The following is a 16,186-nucleotide window of genomic DNA, read 5'->3' as shown; positions in this document are numbered from 1 at the left end:
CATGCAGAGAAATTTTGTTTCTTGAATTAATTCATAGATAATCCAAAAATATAATATTAAAAGGGCATAACATCCGGCTAGCTAAACAAACTATAGGGATTAAATAGTCAGATCTAATAAAAGAATCTAAATCCCTCAAAAAGTATTATATTTATTTATAAGGAACTATCATATAAGTATTTAATAAGAATTAATTAATAAGCATACTTTCGACGTGCCCGTAATAAGATTTCATCGAGTTAGATCTAATCACTTACAATGTCAGATACCTTTTTGTTTCTTGTTTTTCAACTATTCTAACCAAATCTGGCCAATCCATTAAAAATAATTAACACAATGATAAACATGAAAATTATTCATTTATTTACAATTGCTATAATTTAAAAAAAATGTACAATTCATGGCACAAGTTTACAAATGATATGATAAACAGTATAGTTAAGAACAAATATAATTAATTTAACATTTCTTATTAATTGATTGTATCATGCTGGAATTTAATGAAAACTCAAATTATCATTGTTTTTTAAGGATAGAATTATGAGATTTAAAAAATCATTTGCTGCTTCTGATTACTATCCCCCTAAAATGCAATAAGATAAAAATAACTTGTACTTAAGAAGAAAAATAAAAGAAAGGGATAATTTTGTATAATCTCACAACACAACTACAATCAGAAATGGGAGCTTCTGAATATAAAAGTTAACTTTAAAACATTACGATATAATTTTTCGTCTTACTTTTCTTGACTAAACATAAAAAGAAATCCTACAATTTTTCACAACGTTTTAAAAAAACATATCAATATAGTTATAATAAATATAGAGGTTTTTCTCTTCAATCATGACCATTCTTAATCAAAAATGTTAATTATTGAAAGCACTTTAGGGGCCAAAAAATTAATATTTAAGCTAGGAAAAAGAGAAAGACGTCATCGAAATCTGTTGAATCACTAGTAAGGAAGGTGGGATGAAAATATGAAAGCTAGTCCGATGACCAGATTAAACTTTTGGTAGTAATAATTGCCTCTCAACTCACGCCTCCTGCTTCCTCTGGGAATAAAACTGAGTTTAATGTTTTTAATCCAGTCTTCAACATCAGTGCTGGATTTAAAAAATATTGTATAGAACATTATAATTGCGAATCATAATGAACTGTACAGAAATAAAGCGACATTCATTCAACTAAGCATATATATGTCTAGTGGATGGTATTTTCTACACTAGGGAGCACTGCTTAAAATTTAAATAAAAAAAATTTTGATAAAAAAAATTTTATACCATAAAAAAATGAGGTAAAATATGTCTTGTTTTTATCATTTAAAACTCATGGAACCCAAATTGTAAGGCTCTTAACAATAGGAAATGTCAAAATAAATGAATAAATACTACATTTAATCACTGTAAAGAAAAAATTATAATAATCGAAACTAGTTACTTTTGACAAGAAATAAAATATAAACATGCTTATTTCTGGATTAAAAGTCTAAATTAAAATCAGGATCAGCATGATTTAAATCATGATTTTAAACTAAGAATAACTTAATTTAAAAAAAAAAAAATCATTGATTTAAATGAATTTTTTTTTAAAGCAATCTTTAAATTAAACCTACTGAATTTTTTTAAAAAAATTATAAATGTATGTTTAAAATATGTTTTTCGCAAATATTATTTTTAATGAAGTTTCTTTTAAAAAAAGAAAAATTTCTGATTTTATTGATAATGAAGGATTTTTAGAAAGAAATAACGAGAATGCATGTAAATTATTATTGCTCACAATAGATTTTTTTTTATTTTTAAAAAAGTGGATAAGAGAGACATGAAGCTTTTAAATATAAATTTTCTATTAGCTGTATATAAAATAATTTACCAGTTATAAACATAGTTCAATTATGTCCACTTCAGTTTCATGTTTTAAATACAAGTACAACAGAACCTCGATTATCCGAGCTAATTGGGGCTGGAAATCTTGGTTAATAGAAACTATGTATTAAAAATAGGCTTACTGGCAAATTTAACATCCCTTGAAATAAGAAACAACAGAACGTTTTTTAAATGATAAAAATAAACATATATAAAATTATGTTTCACAGTTCAACAAATTTAAAAAGAAAATTAACTACTAGAGGCAAATTTTAAAAAGCAAATAGAAATTTTTTAAAACTATTTTTAAAATTAAACTAAAAGATGCATTTTCAAAAATAACACAAATCTCAAGTATCTCTGTATTCTTTTAAATTTAATATACATTAATTTTTTAATTTTACATTACCATTTCTTGAAATATTTTGTTGCAAAAGTACATTTTTACAAAAGTACAGTTTCACTAAATGACAAATATAAACTCTAAACTTTAGAGTTTAAAATGTAGGATTATAAAAAGCGAAGAGTAATGATTATTTCAACACTAAGCTTAGTTAAAATATAGCATAAAAATTGTGCGTTGTTAGTCTAATGCACTAAAAAAGTATATAGTCAGAAATATTAAATATAGTCAAGAAGACCATTATAAAGTTCACTAAAATTTTTGCACTTTATCTTAATTATATGTACAGTGCGCCAAAAAAAAATTTAACCACCTTGAATGACTTTTATTTCTTAATGGTTCAAGGACCTCAAATATGCAAAATAATTAGTGCAGACAATATTTTAAGCTACAAAATTTGACACAAAAACAAATTTTCTATGAATCAACAAGTCTTTATTGACGGATACAGATTTCTGACTCCAAAAATATAGGGGGTAGTTGCAATCTAGGAAATGTGGTCCTAATAGTTTGGTTAGGAGAGCCGTCCAAGGCTTGGACACCTAAACAGGGTGCGTAGCCAAATCTTTGAATCAAAAATAAGCACTTTTTAAAAACTTTTCAAGCACTTTACAAAAATTTTCAAGAACTCAAAAAATTCATATTAATGAATGATATTATTGAAAAACAAAAAATTTTTATAAACAGTTTAGCGTTAAGAAAAAACCAAAAAGAAACGGGCGCAAATCGAAACAATCAGTACTTTCCCACATCACCGAGTGAATTCAACTTGACCCTGAACTCAGAACAAAAGTACCTTTACCCCCTACGTCAAAAAAAGTGTTAGAAGTAAAATAAAATAAACAAGAACAAAATTAAAATAAATTAAAAAGAAAAACATTTCATAAGGATCTGATATTCTCTATCCGAATTGGAGCATCGGGTTTCGGTTTCAAGCGTGCGCGCATGCGCAAGTCATAACGTGGGTACGACATGAAGTCCGCTTGAATAATTACGTGGCAAACTCCCCATTTTTTGTGAAATGCATGGGATCCACCAGATATCAATGAAGGGAAGGAAAAAAAGCACTTTTCCAAAACGCTAGCTGAAAAAAGCACCTTTAAAAGCTATTAAAAACGAAATCCCTAAAAAAGCACCTTTAAGTACTTTTTACAAACGCTACGCACCCTGCTAAATGTTAGTTTTACTTTTTGCATATTTGAGAGAGCTTTTCAGAATAGTTCCTGATAAGTCTTATTTTAACAATACCACTTTTTTAAAATTCACTTTTGATTTGATTTCTCAGGAACTATTCGATCGATTTCGGTCAAGTACTTTAATACTTTGAAATTATGAAAAAATTATATATCTTACAATTCAAAATTATTTAGATTATTATTAAATATAGACTAGAAGTAAAATTTTCATGGAGTTTTCTTTAAATAAACAAATTTTATAATTATGCGCAGAATTTTTCTAATTACCTTATAAATTTCCAGAGATATGGTGAAATACATTAAAAATAAAATTAACATTAAGTAGTCTAAACTTTGCATTGCTTTCCTGACCAAACTATGGGGTTCATATTTTGGGGATCAGAAATCCGAATCTGTCAAAAAAAAGGTATGTTTATTCAGAGAGTGTAATTCGTAATTAAATTCTTAAGTTAAAATATTGTCAGTAATAATTCAGTAACATATTTTAGGTCACCTCCATGAACCATTAAGATTGAGTTCTAGAACGTAGAGATCCGATCATTAGATCAAAAGTTATTCAGGGTGGTTTTTTCTTCTTCTTTTTGGCGCACTTTATATAAATATACATAATTAAAAATCTTCATTGTAAAACTTTCAATAAACAATGCATTATTCTAGGAACAAAACAGACATACTAAGGAAACATGCTACAATATTTTTCTTATTGTTTGTAAATCGCGTTTACATATTAAACAATGTGGAGCATAACTCGATATGATGATAATTAGACTTATCACAACAGAAATCTTACTTTAACAAATTAATTTACTTAGTGACAGTAAAAATGTTATGCTAAGATTCTGAATAACACAACTCTGACTTTGTGTGAAAATTACCCCCTACACCATTAAGTAAAACTAAGCCTAGAATAAGAATATGACCTTAATTTTCCTACATTATGTACCCTTTATTAAAAGCCACCCTCAATGCTTAACACTATTCAATAAATTTATGATCATGAATTTAATTTGGATGGGAGGAAAGAGCATTATTTTATGCATTGAATGGCGTGCAGAGGTGTGCGGACGCCGTGATCAAGCTCCTCGATTTGATGCTTCTTTAAAATGTAATCTCTGAACAGGACTCATTAAATCAAAGGAGAAAAACAATGGAATGATAAATATTCCAAAAAATTGAAACCCATATTTTATATTCATTTTAATGCAAAAGTTTACAAAAATTATCACACCTTTTGTAAAAATTTATCATTTCCAAAAAAAATTATATATTTTTCATTTTTTTTAATGTAAAAAAATATTTTATTTTTAATAATACAAAATTTTATTACTAAGGTTTGTTGGAAAATCATATATTAATTAAATATCTCACTAAAGTATTTACCTAACAAGAAATTTAATTTCCTAATAAAAATATAATACTATTCATCTCGAAACAAATTAAAAAATTTTAGTGCACTTATTTGTAAATTGGATATTCCCTGTTACTTGATATGCCTGAGGACGAAGCCTTCTTTTGCCCTTTCTCTGCATGCAAATGTAACCATTGAAATTGTCTTCAGAAGTTAAAAGTTTTAAAGCAAACATATACAATAAAGAGGAGGAAGATTTGAAAGGATTGACTCCATTTAAATGCTTAAAATAAAAATTTCTTCCATTTGTTTTCAACACATAAGAGTAACATAAGGACAAAAATAAAGCACAGTTTATCGATTTTTTAATATAATAAAATAATAATTTTACTTGAATTTTAAACACATAAAAGAATAGTATTCTTAAAATTTTTTCATCTAAATTGTTTAAAATTTCAGCACTTGAGTAATGATTTCAGAAGAAAGGACGCAGTTCGGCCAAGAGATGCCAATAAAACAATCTGGGTACTTCCCTAATAACCAGAACTTTAATATAAGGATGTGAGTTTTAAATTTTTCTAAACACTCCTAAATAGTAAAAATAAATAGACTTCAATTTAGGCAAAAAAATATATGAAGATAGAAATCTTGAAGCCAGCTCCACAAAGTGTGGAAAATTCAATGTTATTAAACATCATATCCATTTATTAGATATGCTTTTATTTTATATGCTATATATAATTTATTATATTATTTTATATGCTTTTATTTTAAAAAAACATGGAGGCATGAATTCAAAAAGTGGTGGTCATTTTCTGATTCAGGAATTCATTCTACTTTAAAATGAATAGGAATGGTATTATAGCTCCAAAAGGAGATGATTTTTATAATTTTGAGCTATGTTATTATAGAAAATAAACTAATTTTCATCACACATAAGTTCTTTCTCTGTAGTAATTAAAAGAAATAATTATTTCAAAAATCAGTTATAAATCTAAAAAGCACAAAAATTGCTGACTGATAAACTGGTAGGAACAAAAGTAGGAACCTTTACAGGGTAAAAAATAATTCATAATAGTATATTTAACAGTTATAACATCATTATAGCCAATTAACAGAGATTATAAATTCAAGACAAAATTTCTGGTAATTCTTAATAAAAGTTTTAAATGGCATTTTCACAACTTTTATAGTCCAGTCATGTATCATACACAAAAGAAAAAAATTCATAGTGGAAATATGACATATAAAATATGATAACAGTTATACCAGGGCAAGAAATTTCAATTCTAAAGATGTTATAAAAAGATATTTTAACTTACCAATCATGAAAAATATTAAACTTTTTTTTAAAAATGTAATATGAAAAACTTTTGGTTACCGAAACCATAAAAGAATGTTGGAACTTGAAAATCAAAAAACATACTTATTACAAACAATAATAATATAAAATCAAAATAAGGTTGTCAAAGGTGTCAACTGCCTCCTGCAGGCATGTCAACAAAAACATCGTTATCTTCTTCAGAGTTTATCGTTTCAGAGTTAACAGTCTCAGAATTAAACGTTTCAGAATTGGCATTTTCAGTATTAATAAACTCAGCCTCGTTCACGTCATCCAAAGACACGGCAGGAGAAGGCGGAGGGGCAGAGTTGTGAGACTTCCTCCCCGAGCACGGCCTAGAGGTCTGCGTCGCACTCTCGTCTGCTTTGAGCCTCTGCAAAAACTGAGTCTTGGCACAGGCTTGAGATTCCAGCACTGGCTTTGTTGCCTTCGCCTCCTCTTTTTGCGCTTTGGCTAGTAACTGAGCTTGTAAGCGCTCTTGCATCAATCGCTGAGTGGTAAGCACCTGAGATTCGTCGTAGGAACGCATTCCCGTGTCCGTATACTCGCTGTCCGACAAAACTATTGGAAAATAGCTAGGCTCCTCACTGGCACTATCAGCCCTCGGATGTAGAGGTATCAAACTAGGTTGATACTGATTGGGTAGTGAGTCTATGCTCTGATAAGCGGCGTAAGTCATATAAGGTAAACTGTATGCGGGAAAAGTGAAATTGCTAGCACCCGGATATCTCTGATACATACCATTGATGGGATTGTAGCCCATAAAGTTTGAAGCAATGTTATTCATCACATCATAGCCTTGTGTAAATAGTGGTCTGATCATCCCAGGCAACGGAGTTGGCATACCTGAAGCAATAGGAACAGGAGTGAATCTTTGGCCGACGGAGTTACCCACGGCAGAAGGTGCATTAAGGCAATCCAGGCGGTGGGAAAAATCCGTCATTCCATGCATGAATGGAGGTGGATTCAATGCAGCCGGTTGAATGAGGTTCCTGTGCCTGGGCTGTGGCAATACAGCTGCAGATATCAAAGGTGTCTCGGCAATAACAGGCCCTCCTCCCAAATCACTCGTACTAGTTGATTTAGGAATTTTATTCATTCTGGCAACAGCCAATAAAGAGCTCTGAAGAGAAGTATCGCTCCCACGTCTGCTTCCCGGGTACCATGGTGCGACACGATTAGCTTTTAAGAAACGTTCCCTTTCTTTTCTGGTTTTGCGTCTTTGTCTCGAAACTTGTTCTTGAAAATCTCTTTCACTTATTTGCATGCTGAGAGAGTCTGGATTAGGTTGATTGAAGGAGTCCATCGATATATAACGACTGACATCTAAAAAATGAAGGAGAAAAATAAAGGTGGTTTTATTTGACAAATTTGCAACCTAAAACCTACATAAGAATACATATTTAAAAACAATCAGGGAAAAAAAAAATTTAAATTTTCACGCATGGAAACACGATTGTACTTGGAACCGATAGACGGAGATCAGTTTGGTTAAATCCAGTTGAATGTGAGATTATCAAAATAATGCCATAGATTGTATAGTGTTTATATATAAAAAAGTGTTGTGATTTAAGTAGCAATTTAATTGCATATTCTAACTAATTCAAACACAACCCTAATATATTGGCAATGTATAAAACTATAAAATATATAAAAATATAATTTTTTTGGTATAAATAAATGTATGTCCAAGTTGATCACAATGGATCCAAAAGTTTATATGAATTTTAAATAATTTTAAGAACTGTTTCCAGGTTTAACAAAGTTTTCAATCACAGTAAAAACCATGGTATGTACCCTGTCCAAAATTATCTTCAAATGTCAAAACTTTTTCTGCAAACTTTCCAAAAATCTTCAGTCTATTGCGTGATTTTATAGAAATCCTTATCTTTAAAGTTCATATTTAATTTTTAAAAAAAAAGAAGAATTTAATTAAAAATAGTTTTATCCGTTATATCTTGAACTGTACAAGACAAGTTATTGTAGTGTAATTTTAAGTGAATAATGCTAAACAGTTACAAAAATGGTAAAAACTATAACATCCAATCATTGTTTTGATAACAAATATGAATTTATTTAAAAAAAGAAATAGTTGATTTTGTTTTAAGTATTCAAAAGTATTATGAACATAAGTTTCATATTTATTTGCGTTTATCCAATATGTCTTCAATGTAATTATACATTTTAAAATTTTACTAATATTATATTCACTACAGCAAATTTTACAATTTCAGTTGTTAATTAGACAAATATTAAAAATAATTATCAATAAAACCTTGAAATATTACAGTTAGATATTTATTTTTTAATTGCTGTGTGTTGTCAAATCTTGGAGATAAAAGTGCTTTAACTGTTTATTTTATTAGAGGTTTTGTACAATTTAATAAAATTTTTAATACAACTTTTACTACAAATTTTTAATACAATTTCAATTTCATTCAAGCATTTACTTTGTTCCATAAAATATTGATTTACTTATACTAAGAATATTTATTACAGTTAATTTACTTCGAAATAAACCTTTGTATTACGAGATGATATTTAAAAAAAAAACATTACATCTTTCCAAACATTATATTCTTTTTCCATAAACTTCTTGATAAGGAAAATAAATGTTTCATTTGAAAAGCACAAGTTTGGTACTTTTTGGTGTGATATTTGAAAGTATTTATTTCTTACAAATATATTGCTAAGTTGACTGATAAAAATAATTTATCTAAAACCTTAATGGTCATATAAACACTACTATAATTGCCATTACATTACCATCAATGTGTCTAAATACTTGGGCATGAAACCCTCTATTGGTAAACCAGCTGTACAAGTGGCCCTTCACTCAAAGATTGTGAACTCTATACTTTAAATTACTAATGAAGGTGAAAGAGAATTTTCAATCTTTAATATACCTGAAAAAATCTTTAATATACCTGATGCAGATGAATAATGCCTTGGGATGATTCCGGGAGGGACATGCGTCACAGCATTCCTTCGCATCAATAAACGAGGAAAGGCCATTGCCCATGAGGTAGAAATGTCATGGGATGCCACACTACTCAAGTCCATTTGCAATCCTAGGGGGGAGGAAAAATATCAACTTCATGGCAAGTTAAAAGTTAGATTTAAGAAAATAATAGCAGGCAGTAAGCACCTGTTAAGCACACAATGTAGTATGTTATCGACACATAGGTGCTATCTTGGAACTATACAGTATTTAAAGCAAAAGTGAATTAACAACTTAAGGTAAACTTTATGTGCTTCTCAAATTTATTAAGAACGATTTCCCGAATGCCATGGAATATATAATTCAATAATTCTAAATCAAATTTATTAAATTAATAATAAAATGTCAAAGCATAAAACTTACTACCACTTTGAATATTCAAGATAAATCTCCCGATAAATCGACGTTTTTTGACAGGTATGTCAATGTATTCAGTATCAGTGATAGCAGGTAGTATCAAGAGTCCAGTTCATAATTTTGCTCATTCTATATTTTCTTCAAAATGTCAAGAAAAAGAATTTAACTTTTTTAATAACTTATTTGCTTGATAATTTATTTGTTTATTTGTATTCAGCAAATATTTTAGTTAATAAAATAGTAAATATACTTAACCTTTCAAAATGTTAAAAAAAAATTCCCATTTGGAATTACATAATTTTACAAATTTTTTTTAACTTTCTGAAATAAATCAAAAAGTTTTAAGAAAGACAAGATTTTTTAAAATATTATGAAGTTAATTGCACAATATTCAACAATTATTCTAAATATAGACACCCATAGTTTTCCCCCTTTTTGTTATTCCTTTTCATATGCATTATTTGTGATCATTTGTGAGCAATAGCATTTTATTTTGGAAAATACAGTAATATTAAAATCAATACTCAAATATCTTAAATTTTCAAAAGTTCAGAATTTGCGGATTCTCACATATTCCAGAGCTTTAAGTTATACATTTTGCAAGTGAATCATGAACCACATTTTCATCAGTTGACTTGACTTCAAATTTTAACTAACACAGTTTTAATTTAATTTTATTGATATCTAAAAGATTTATATTCATTTAGTTAGCGGAAGAGCTGAAGTGGAAGCATTGAATATTAAGCAAACACACTCACCAAGTGGATCAGCATTTTCACTGATGAAGGCAAAATTTCCTTGATTAATTTCTCTTCTATTTTGAAAACCTTGGGCAATGAGCTTGTGCTTCTTCATGGTCGTAGCATTTGCCTCAGCTGGGGCACAAAGGCTGACAAATAAGACAGAAAATGTATGAATGGAAAGTCCATAGCTGCCAACATTGGTTTTCAAAAAAAAGGAAGAAATTAAAAGCTGTAAAATGTCAACATATTTTTTCTCCAGAAAACACAATTAAATTTAAAGACAATTAAGAACACTTAGGAACATTAATTTTAATTATTTTTCAAACTTTGATATGTGCACAATTTGGCTTTCTTTAAAAAAATTTCATCAAATGTTACATTGTAGCAATTTTGATTTTTACAAAAATAATCAGCTTATATTTTCTCTAGCATGTCATCACAAGAGATGACCTAAACTGAGTTCCTGTTTTTTTTTAACCTGACTGAACACACGTTCACATTCTGCATTTGAATGTGAAAAAGATAACACAGATAACATAAGTTTAGAAATGCTTTTATATTTATATTGGCCCATTTCATTCTTCAGTTCTCCAATAAAAACCCATTGACTGTCCATTCTATCTTCTTTCACTGCTTCGAAACTTTTTTCAATTTGCAATTGGTACAGTTCTTGTTGCAATTTATCAATTATTACATGTTTCTCCTCACCAGTGTTTGCTAACATCACAGGAAATCTTTGAATAAAACATTTAATGTCAGCAAAAGAAGCATCCTGAATCTTTTGAAGATCTGCAACACTTGCATAGCACAAAATTTCATTTTCGAAAGGAAATTTTAATCTCATACAGAGCAGAAGTATTTCCCAACAGATTTGAAAAACTTCTCTTTTTCAGAAGCTGGAAGATTTTCTACAATATCTGAAGCATAGTTACCAACAACGCAATTTCTCGTATGATTGCCGATGTTGTAGTTCTAGCGCATCCATAACTTTTGGCAATTTTTGAATCTGGGAACATTTTTCAGAATAATTGCCCTGCATGATCAGAACAGCTGAGTGGTAAATAATGTTTCACAATGAATGCAGTGAATAAACATTCAGCTTTAGTAACGGCATTCTCGTGTGATGCGTTACTTTTTGCAAATAAATCAATCCTTTGACTGTTTTCAACTGCGATCTAATTATCTTTGTGTTTTTTAGTTTTAGCGTGAGCACAAATGTCGTTGTGACCACCATGCGATATAGAAAAATTCGATCGGCAAGGAACACAAAAAGCATGAGTTAAACTTTTAGAAGATTTCTGAATGAAATAAAACTCTTTCAAATAACTCTCTTTATAATGCTGATAATAATAAGATTTTTTAGACATGATAAATTCAAAAATAATCGTAAACTAAAAAGATGAAAAAACGTAGATTAAGAAGCAAAAAAACGCACGCAATTTCTTCACGATAGTAAACATTTGCTCCGTTGCCAGATGCCGTCAACTGAATTAGTTTTTTAAAAAAATCTTTTGTGTTCGATAGCCGAGTGAAACGTTTTCTCCCCGATCAATATTTAGAGAGCGTTCTCACCGCCAATCAGATTCGGAAATGCAGCTGTGCTTCCGAGTGTGTTTCAACTTCTGCGTAGTAACTTTGATTTTTCTCCTTGTTCGAGCACGTGCAGAGAAGGTGCAAGAATATGATTCCTGCTCTAAAAAATGTGTTCGGGTAAAAATTTGGATCGTGTATCTGTTGTAAAAAGTATTAAATAAAATGGGGAAATTTTTTTTCAAAATCGAGGAAAATCGTAAGATTAAAATAAAAAACCGGAAGGCAGAAGTTTCGATAAAAAAAAAAAATGGAAATCTATCGGTTAAACCGGAAGAGTTGATAGCTATTGAAAGTCCTATTAACAAATCAAATCAAACCAAAACAAATAAAATAGCTCGGATGCAACAGAACCAAATGCTCATCCGTATCGAATTTAAAAACAACAAATTTTTATTATTATTTTACATTGTTGAAATACTTTAAATTTGCAAAGCACTTGAAAATTTGTTAAGGGTATGAACTTATACTGTTTTAGCTGTGTTTTTATTCCTGCACTGCACATTTACATTCATTTCATATTTCATTCCACATTCATTGATAAAAATAAAAACTTTTTTTTCATAAGAAACTTTCTACAAAATAAGTACTCCTCAATTCAATTGATCAAACAATTAAAAAATCTCTCAATGCTTTTTTCCATTATATATTTTAAATTTATCTTTCTTCTACATAGCTCGGCTATTGCACCAATTGGGAAAAAATGACAATTCAAAGTTTTTTTCGTGTTTATTAAAACTACGTATCTCTATAATACAATGTGTTTCAATAAATGTAGTTTCATTTTTTTCCCTTCATAATCTAACTCTGATATTGAGCAAAATTTCAAAAGAATGATTTCAACTAAAATGTTTAAATAGTATTTAAATTAAACTGTACGTAATAAAGCAATTTTTTTAGTAAAATATTAATTTAAATAAAAAATTTAACTAGTATTTAAGCTGCACATAATAAATAGCTATTTTTTTTAAAAAAAATAACTAATTTACAACCATATTAATGTTTTAGAATGTTTGTAAATGTTAATCAAAAAAAATTTAGGATTTTTAAAAAACGAATCAGATGGGGTGAATTTCAGGCAAAGATTATTTTAAATGAACCCTTTAGTATTTACTATAGTAATTGAGAAATGCTTCAAAAGAAATAAACATTAACAATATCAATTGTTTTTTAATAGTTTAGAATTTCCAATCTTTGAAAAAGTGGCTGATTGTTTTCAAAAACAGCCAATGTTAAAGTCGCTAGCCAGTCACAAAATTTCTTAGTATTGCCCATTAAAGGTGGTCTGGCAAGCTTAAAATTACTTACACCCAATGCTTTAAGAATTTCTAGAATTATTTATGATTTTTGATGAGAATTCCATGTTTTCCTGTGATATTTTCCAAATTCTCTAAGAATAACTGATTTTTCTGAGAGACAGTGAGCATCATGATTCTTCCATTTGGAAAATACTTTCAATACACAGTAAAATTGTTTTGAATTTGGAAACATATTATGAAAATGACGTTACTTGCATGATTTGTGTAAAATCAGGAATTGTTATGAAAAATAAGAAAAGTTGGCAACCATCAAATTAGATAAAAATTAAAGAGAAAAATAAATTAAGAAGGAATTACCGATAGAAGAAACTTTTCCACGTTTCCAAGGTGTACCTATTCAGAATGTATAGAGATATCATCAAACCAAAGATTGGAATGCACAGCATATGAAGATGATACATGTGGGCATTTGGTTTATGCTTAAGAACACATCTAGGAATTGATGGATCTTCCATAACATAAGCTTGAGCCGAATACATAGCAAGGCACCTATTTAAATAATATTCATTGGGTTACGACTCTTAAATAAAATAAACAGAACCTAATATTTAAGTTGCAAGTATAATATTTAATCTTTACTTTGAACATTGTGCATCATTTTTTTATTACCCTTAAGACAAAAATTCTAAAATTATATGTTTCCACTGGTGATTTCAAAACATCCTGTATAAAAGGACTACATACTGTCCAATATGTTTTATGCAATAAATTTGTAATCTACCCAGTGATTCCTTTTTTTTCCCATCTTTTTTTTAATGAGAATTTTCAGTTTAAATATCTCAAAACAATTTTGATGTAAGTTTATTGAATTTGTTTTAGTTGATTAAAATTTTGCATTGTTGCTTAACAACTGGGCTATTTCAACAATCTACTTTAAATGCTTCCAAGAAACTTTAAAATGTTAATAATATTTAAAAAAAATACTTCAAACAAACTTTCTCATATATATGCAAACATAATTCGCATATCAGCATTAACATGAGTAAAAATAAGACAGGTTGTCTAACAATTCTCTTAACATTAAAAACTGTTCTTAAATTAACAGTTCATTCTCTATGCCATACGGAAGCACAGTTAAGAAAATTAGAGCATGCATTCCTTTTATTTATTTTCGGCTTAAGAATTAATATATAAAAAAAGAAAACTATAATACTAAAATTAAAAAAAAAAAAATAAAAAAATCAAGGAAAATTTGGTAACATAAAAAAATAATATGCACACATCAATATGTTTATAATTTAAATCGATACTCTTACAAGGAAATTATGTATCTGTAAAACACCTATTGAAACGAAGCCAAAATAAGATTAAAGAGCATTGTCAAAAACATAGGCTGTGGTAAAAATTTGAAATAACTACAGCTCCAGGTTCAAGATATGATGTTCGAAATTTTTACTTTTATTACGAATAAAATAAATTAAAAAAAAAAAAAAAAAAAAAAACAGATCACAGATGATTTGCATGTTTTTGTGGCACAACAGTTGACTTATCCACTTAGCGATGGAAAGATCAGCAGTTCTAACCCCACTTGGTATTATTAAATTATAGTTATAATTCTTAATAGGTAAAATAAAAAATTATGATTAATATAAAAAATATTTAATTCAAAATTAAAAAATTTAACCTTTTATACTTTAATTTTTTTTAGAAAAATTATTTGTCAATAAAATTTTATTTTTCAGTTAAAATATATAAGCTATTTAAGAAAAAGTATTAGTAATTTAAATACTTTTAAATAAATTTTCTAATTTTTTTAACAAAAATAAATAATTTAAGCTTTTTTTAAATTAAGTAAACATGCAAACAAAATATTACACTGTTAAGAAGATAGAAAAAGAAATAAATAAGAAAAAAAAGAAAGAAAAAATACTTATAATTAAAGTACTTAATTTTAGTACTTAATTAATAGCTTAAAGAAAGTACATGATACTTTTGTTTTAATGCTTCTTATTGGGATGAGAAGTATATTTAAAAGCTTATAGTAAGCTTTTTTAACATTAACAAAAGGTTTGATCTATGATATCACTGCTTTGAAAAATATTCAAATAAACATAAATTAATAACAGTAACTTAGAAAATTTATTTAAAAGAGATTATACTGTTAAATGAATTTATAATCATTAATATAAATGTAAAAAGAAACGTAGTTGTAAAGTTAACAGTAATCTAATAACACAGTAACCAAATAAAACAGCAATTTAATTGATAAAACTTGCAAGTTTACAAAAATTAAATAGTGAATGATTTTAAATAAGACACGTTTCAAAATATAGAATCTTAATCTCTATAACACCAATTGATTTAAAGTTCTATTTGATCAGGCTTTTTACATTTTGAAAAGTGTAATTACTGTGGCGGAGTAATTACATAGCTGCCAACATGGATAGGACACAATACAGTAGATACTACAAAAAAATACAAATTTCATGATAAATGTACTAAATATTTTACATATGGGGAATTTTAAGGATTTTAATAGTCATCAAGATAGAAAAACCTGCAATATTTTTCAGCTATGATTGACATCAAATGAACTTCAAAATTATATTATGTTTACTCATAATTTTGAATAGTAATAGGCATTTAATTTATCAAAGATAGTTAAGACTTTTTAATTAATTTAAAAAGCTACTTCTGAAAAAAAAATCTGAAGATTTTAGAACAAAAAAAGTTTTCAACTGATTTCTATAAATGAGGCTCGCTTCATCAAAAATTTAAGTATCCAAGCAAACAATCTGGGCAAAAATGCTATTTCAATAGGGATTTTTACAAAACTTACGCAATTTTAGGGAATTTTCCAAAAATATAAAAAAACCAGGAGAATTTTTATTAAACCAGTAGACCAGGAGAAACTGGCAGAATCCAGTACAGTAGGCAGCTATGTAATTATGTTTTTTTAACATTTGTAATTATGTTTTTTTAATGTATATATTTTTAACCGCGCTTATGTTCTTTTAAAAAAACATAATTACTATGTAATTATGTTTTTTTAAAAATAATTAAAAAAACAGGAAAATAATAAAAA

The 16,186-nt window shown here is 28.0% G+C and overlaps 1 protein-coding gene across 8 annotated transcripts in view; it reads right to left on the bottom strand.

The window, feature by feature from the left end:
• Positions 1–340: 340 nt before the first annotated feature.
• smo (smoothened, frizzled class receptor) overlaps positions 341–16,186 on the bottom strand; it is a 30,045-nt gene continuing 14,199 nt past the window's right edge. For 4 of the 8 annotated variants that reach the window (XM_087168940.1, XM_087168942.1, XM_087168941.1 and 1 more), the window contains 4 exons: positions 13,459–13,650; positions 10,268–10,440; positions 9,079–9,222; positions 341–7,477 (listed from right to left, as the gene is read on the bottom strand). In XM_087168940.1, the coding sequence (XP_087025066.1) occupies positions 6,285–7,477; positions 9,079–9,222; positions 10,268–10,440; positions 13,459–13,650 (1,702 nt within the window). In that variant the 3' untranslated portion in view covers positions 341–6,284. 8 annotated transcript variants of the gene reach the window in all.

Source organism: Parasteatoda tepidariorum, chromosome 8 (assembly GCF_982258835.1).
Source record: "Parasteatoda tepidariorum strain Cologne lab strain chromosome 8, Ptep-v5.0, whole genome shotgun sequence".
NCBI lineage: Eukaryota > Metazoa > Arthropoda > Arachnida > Araneae > Theridiidae > Parasteatoda > Parasteatoda tepidariorum.
This window is presented reverse-complemented; position numbering and strand designations above follow the sequence as displayed.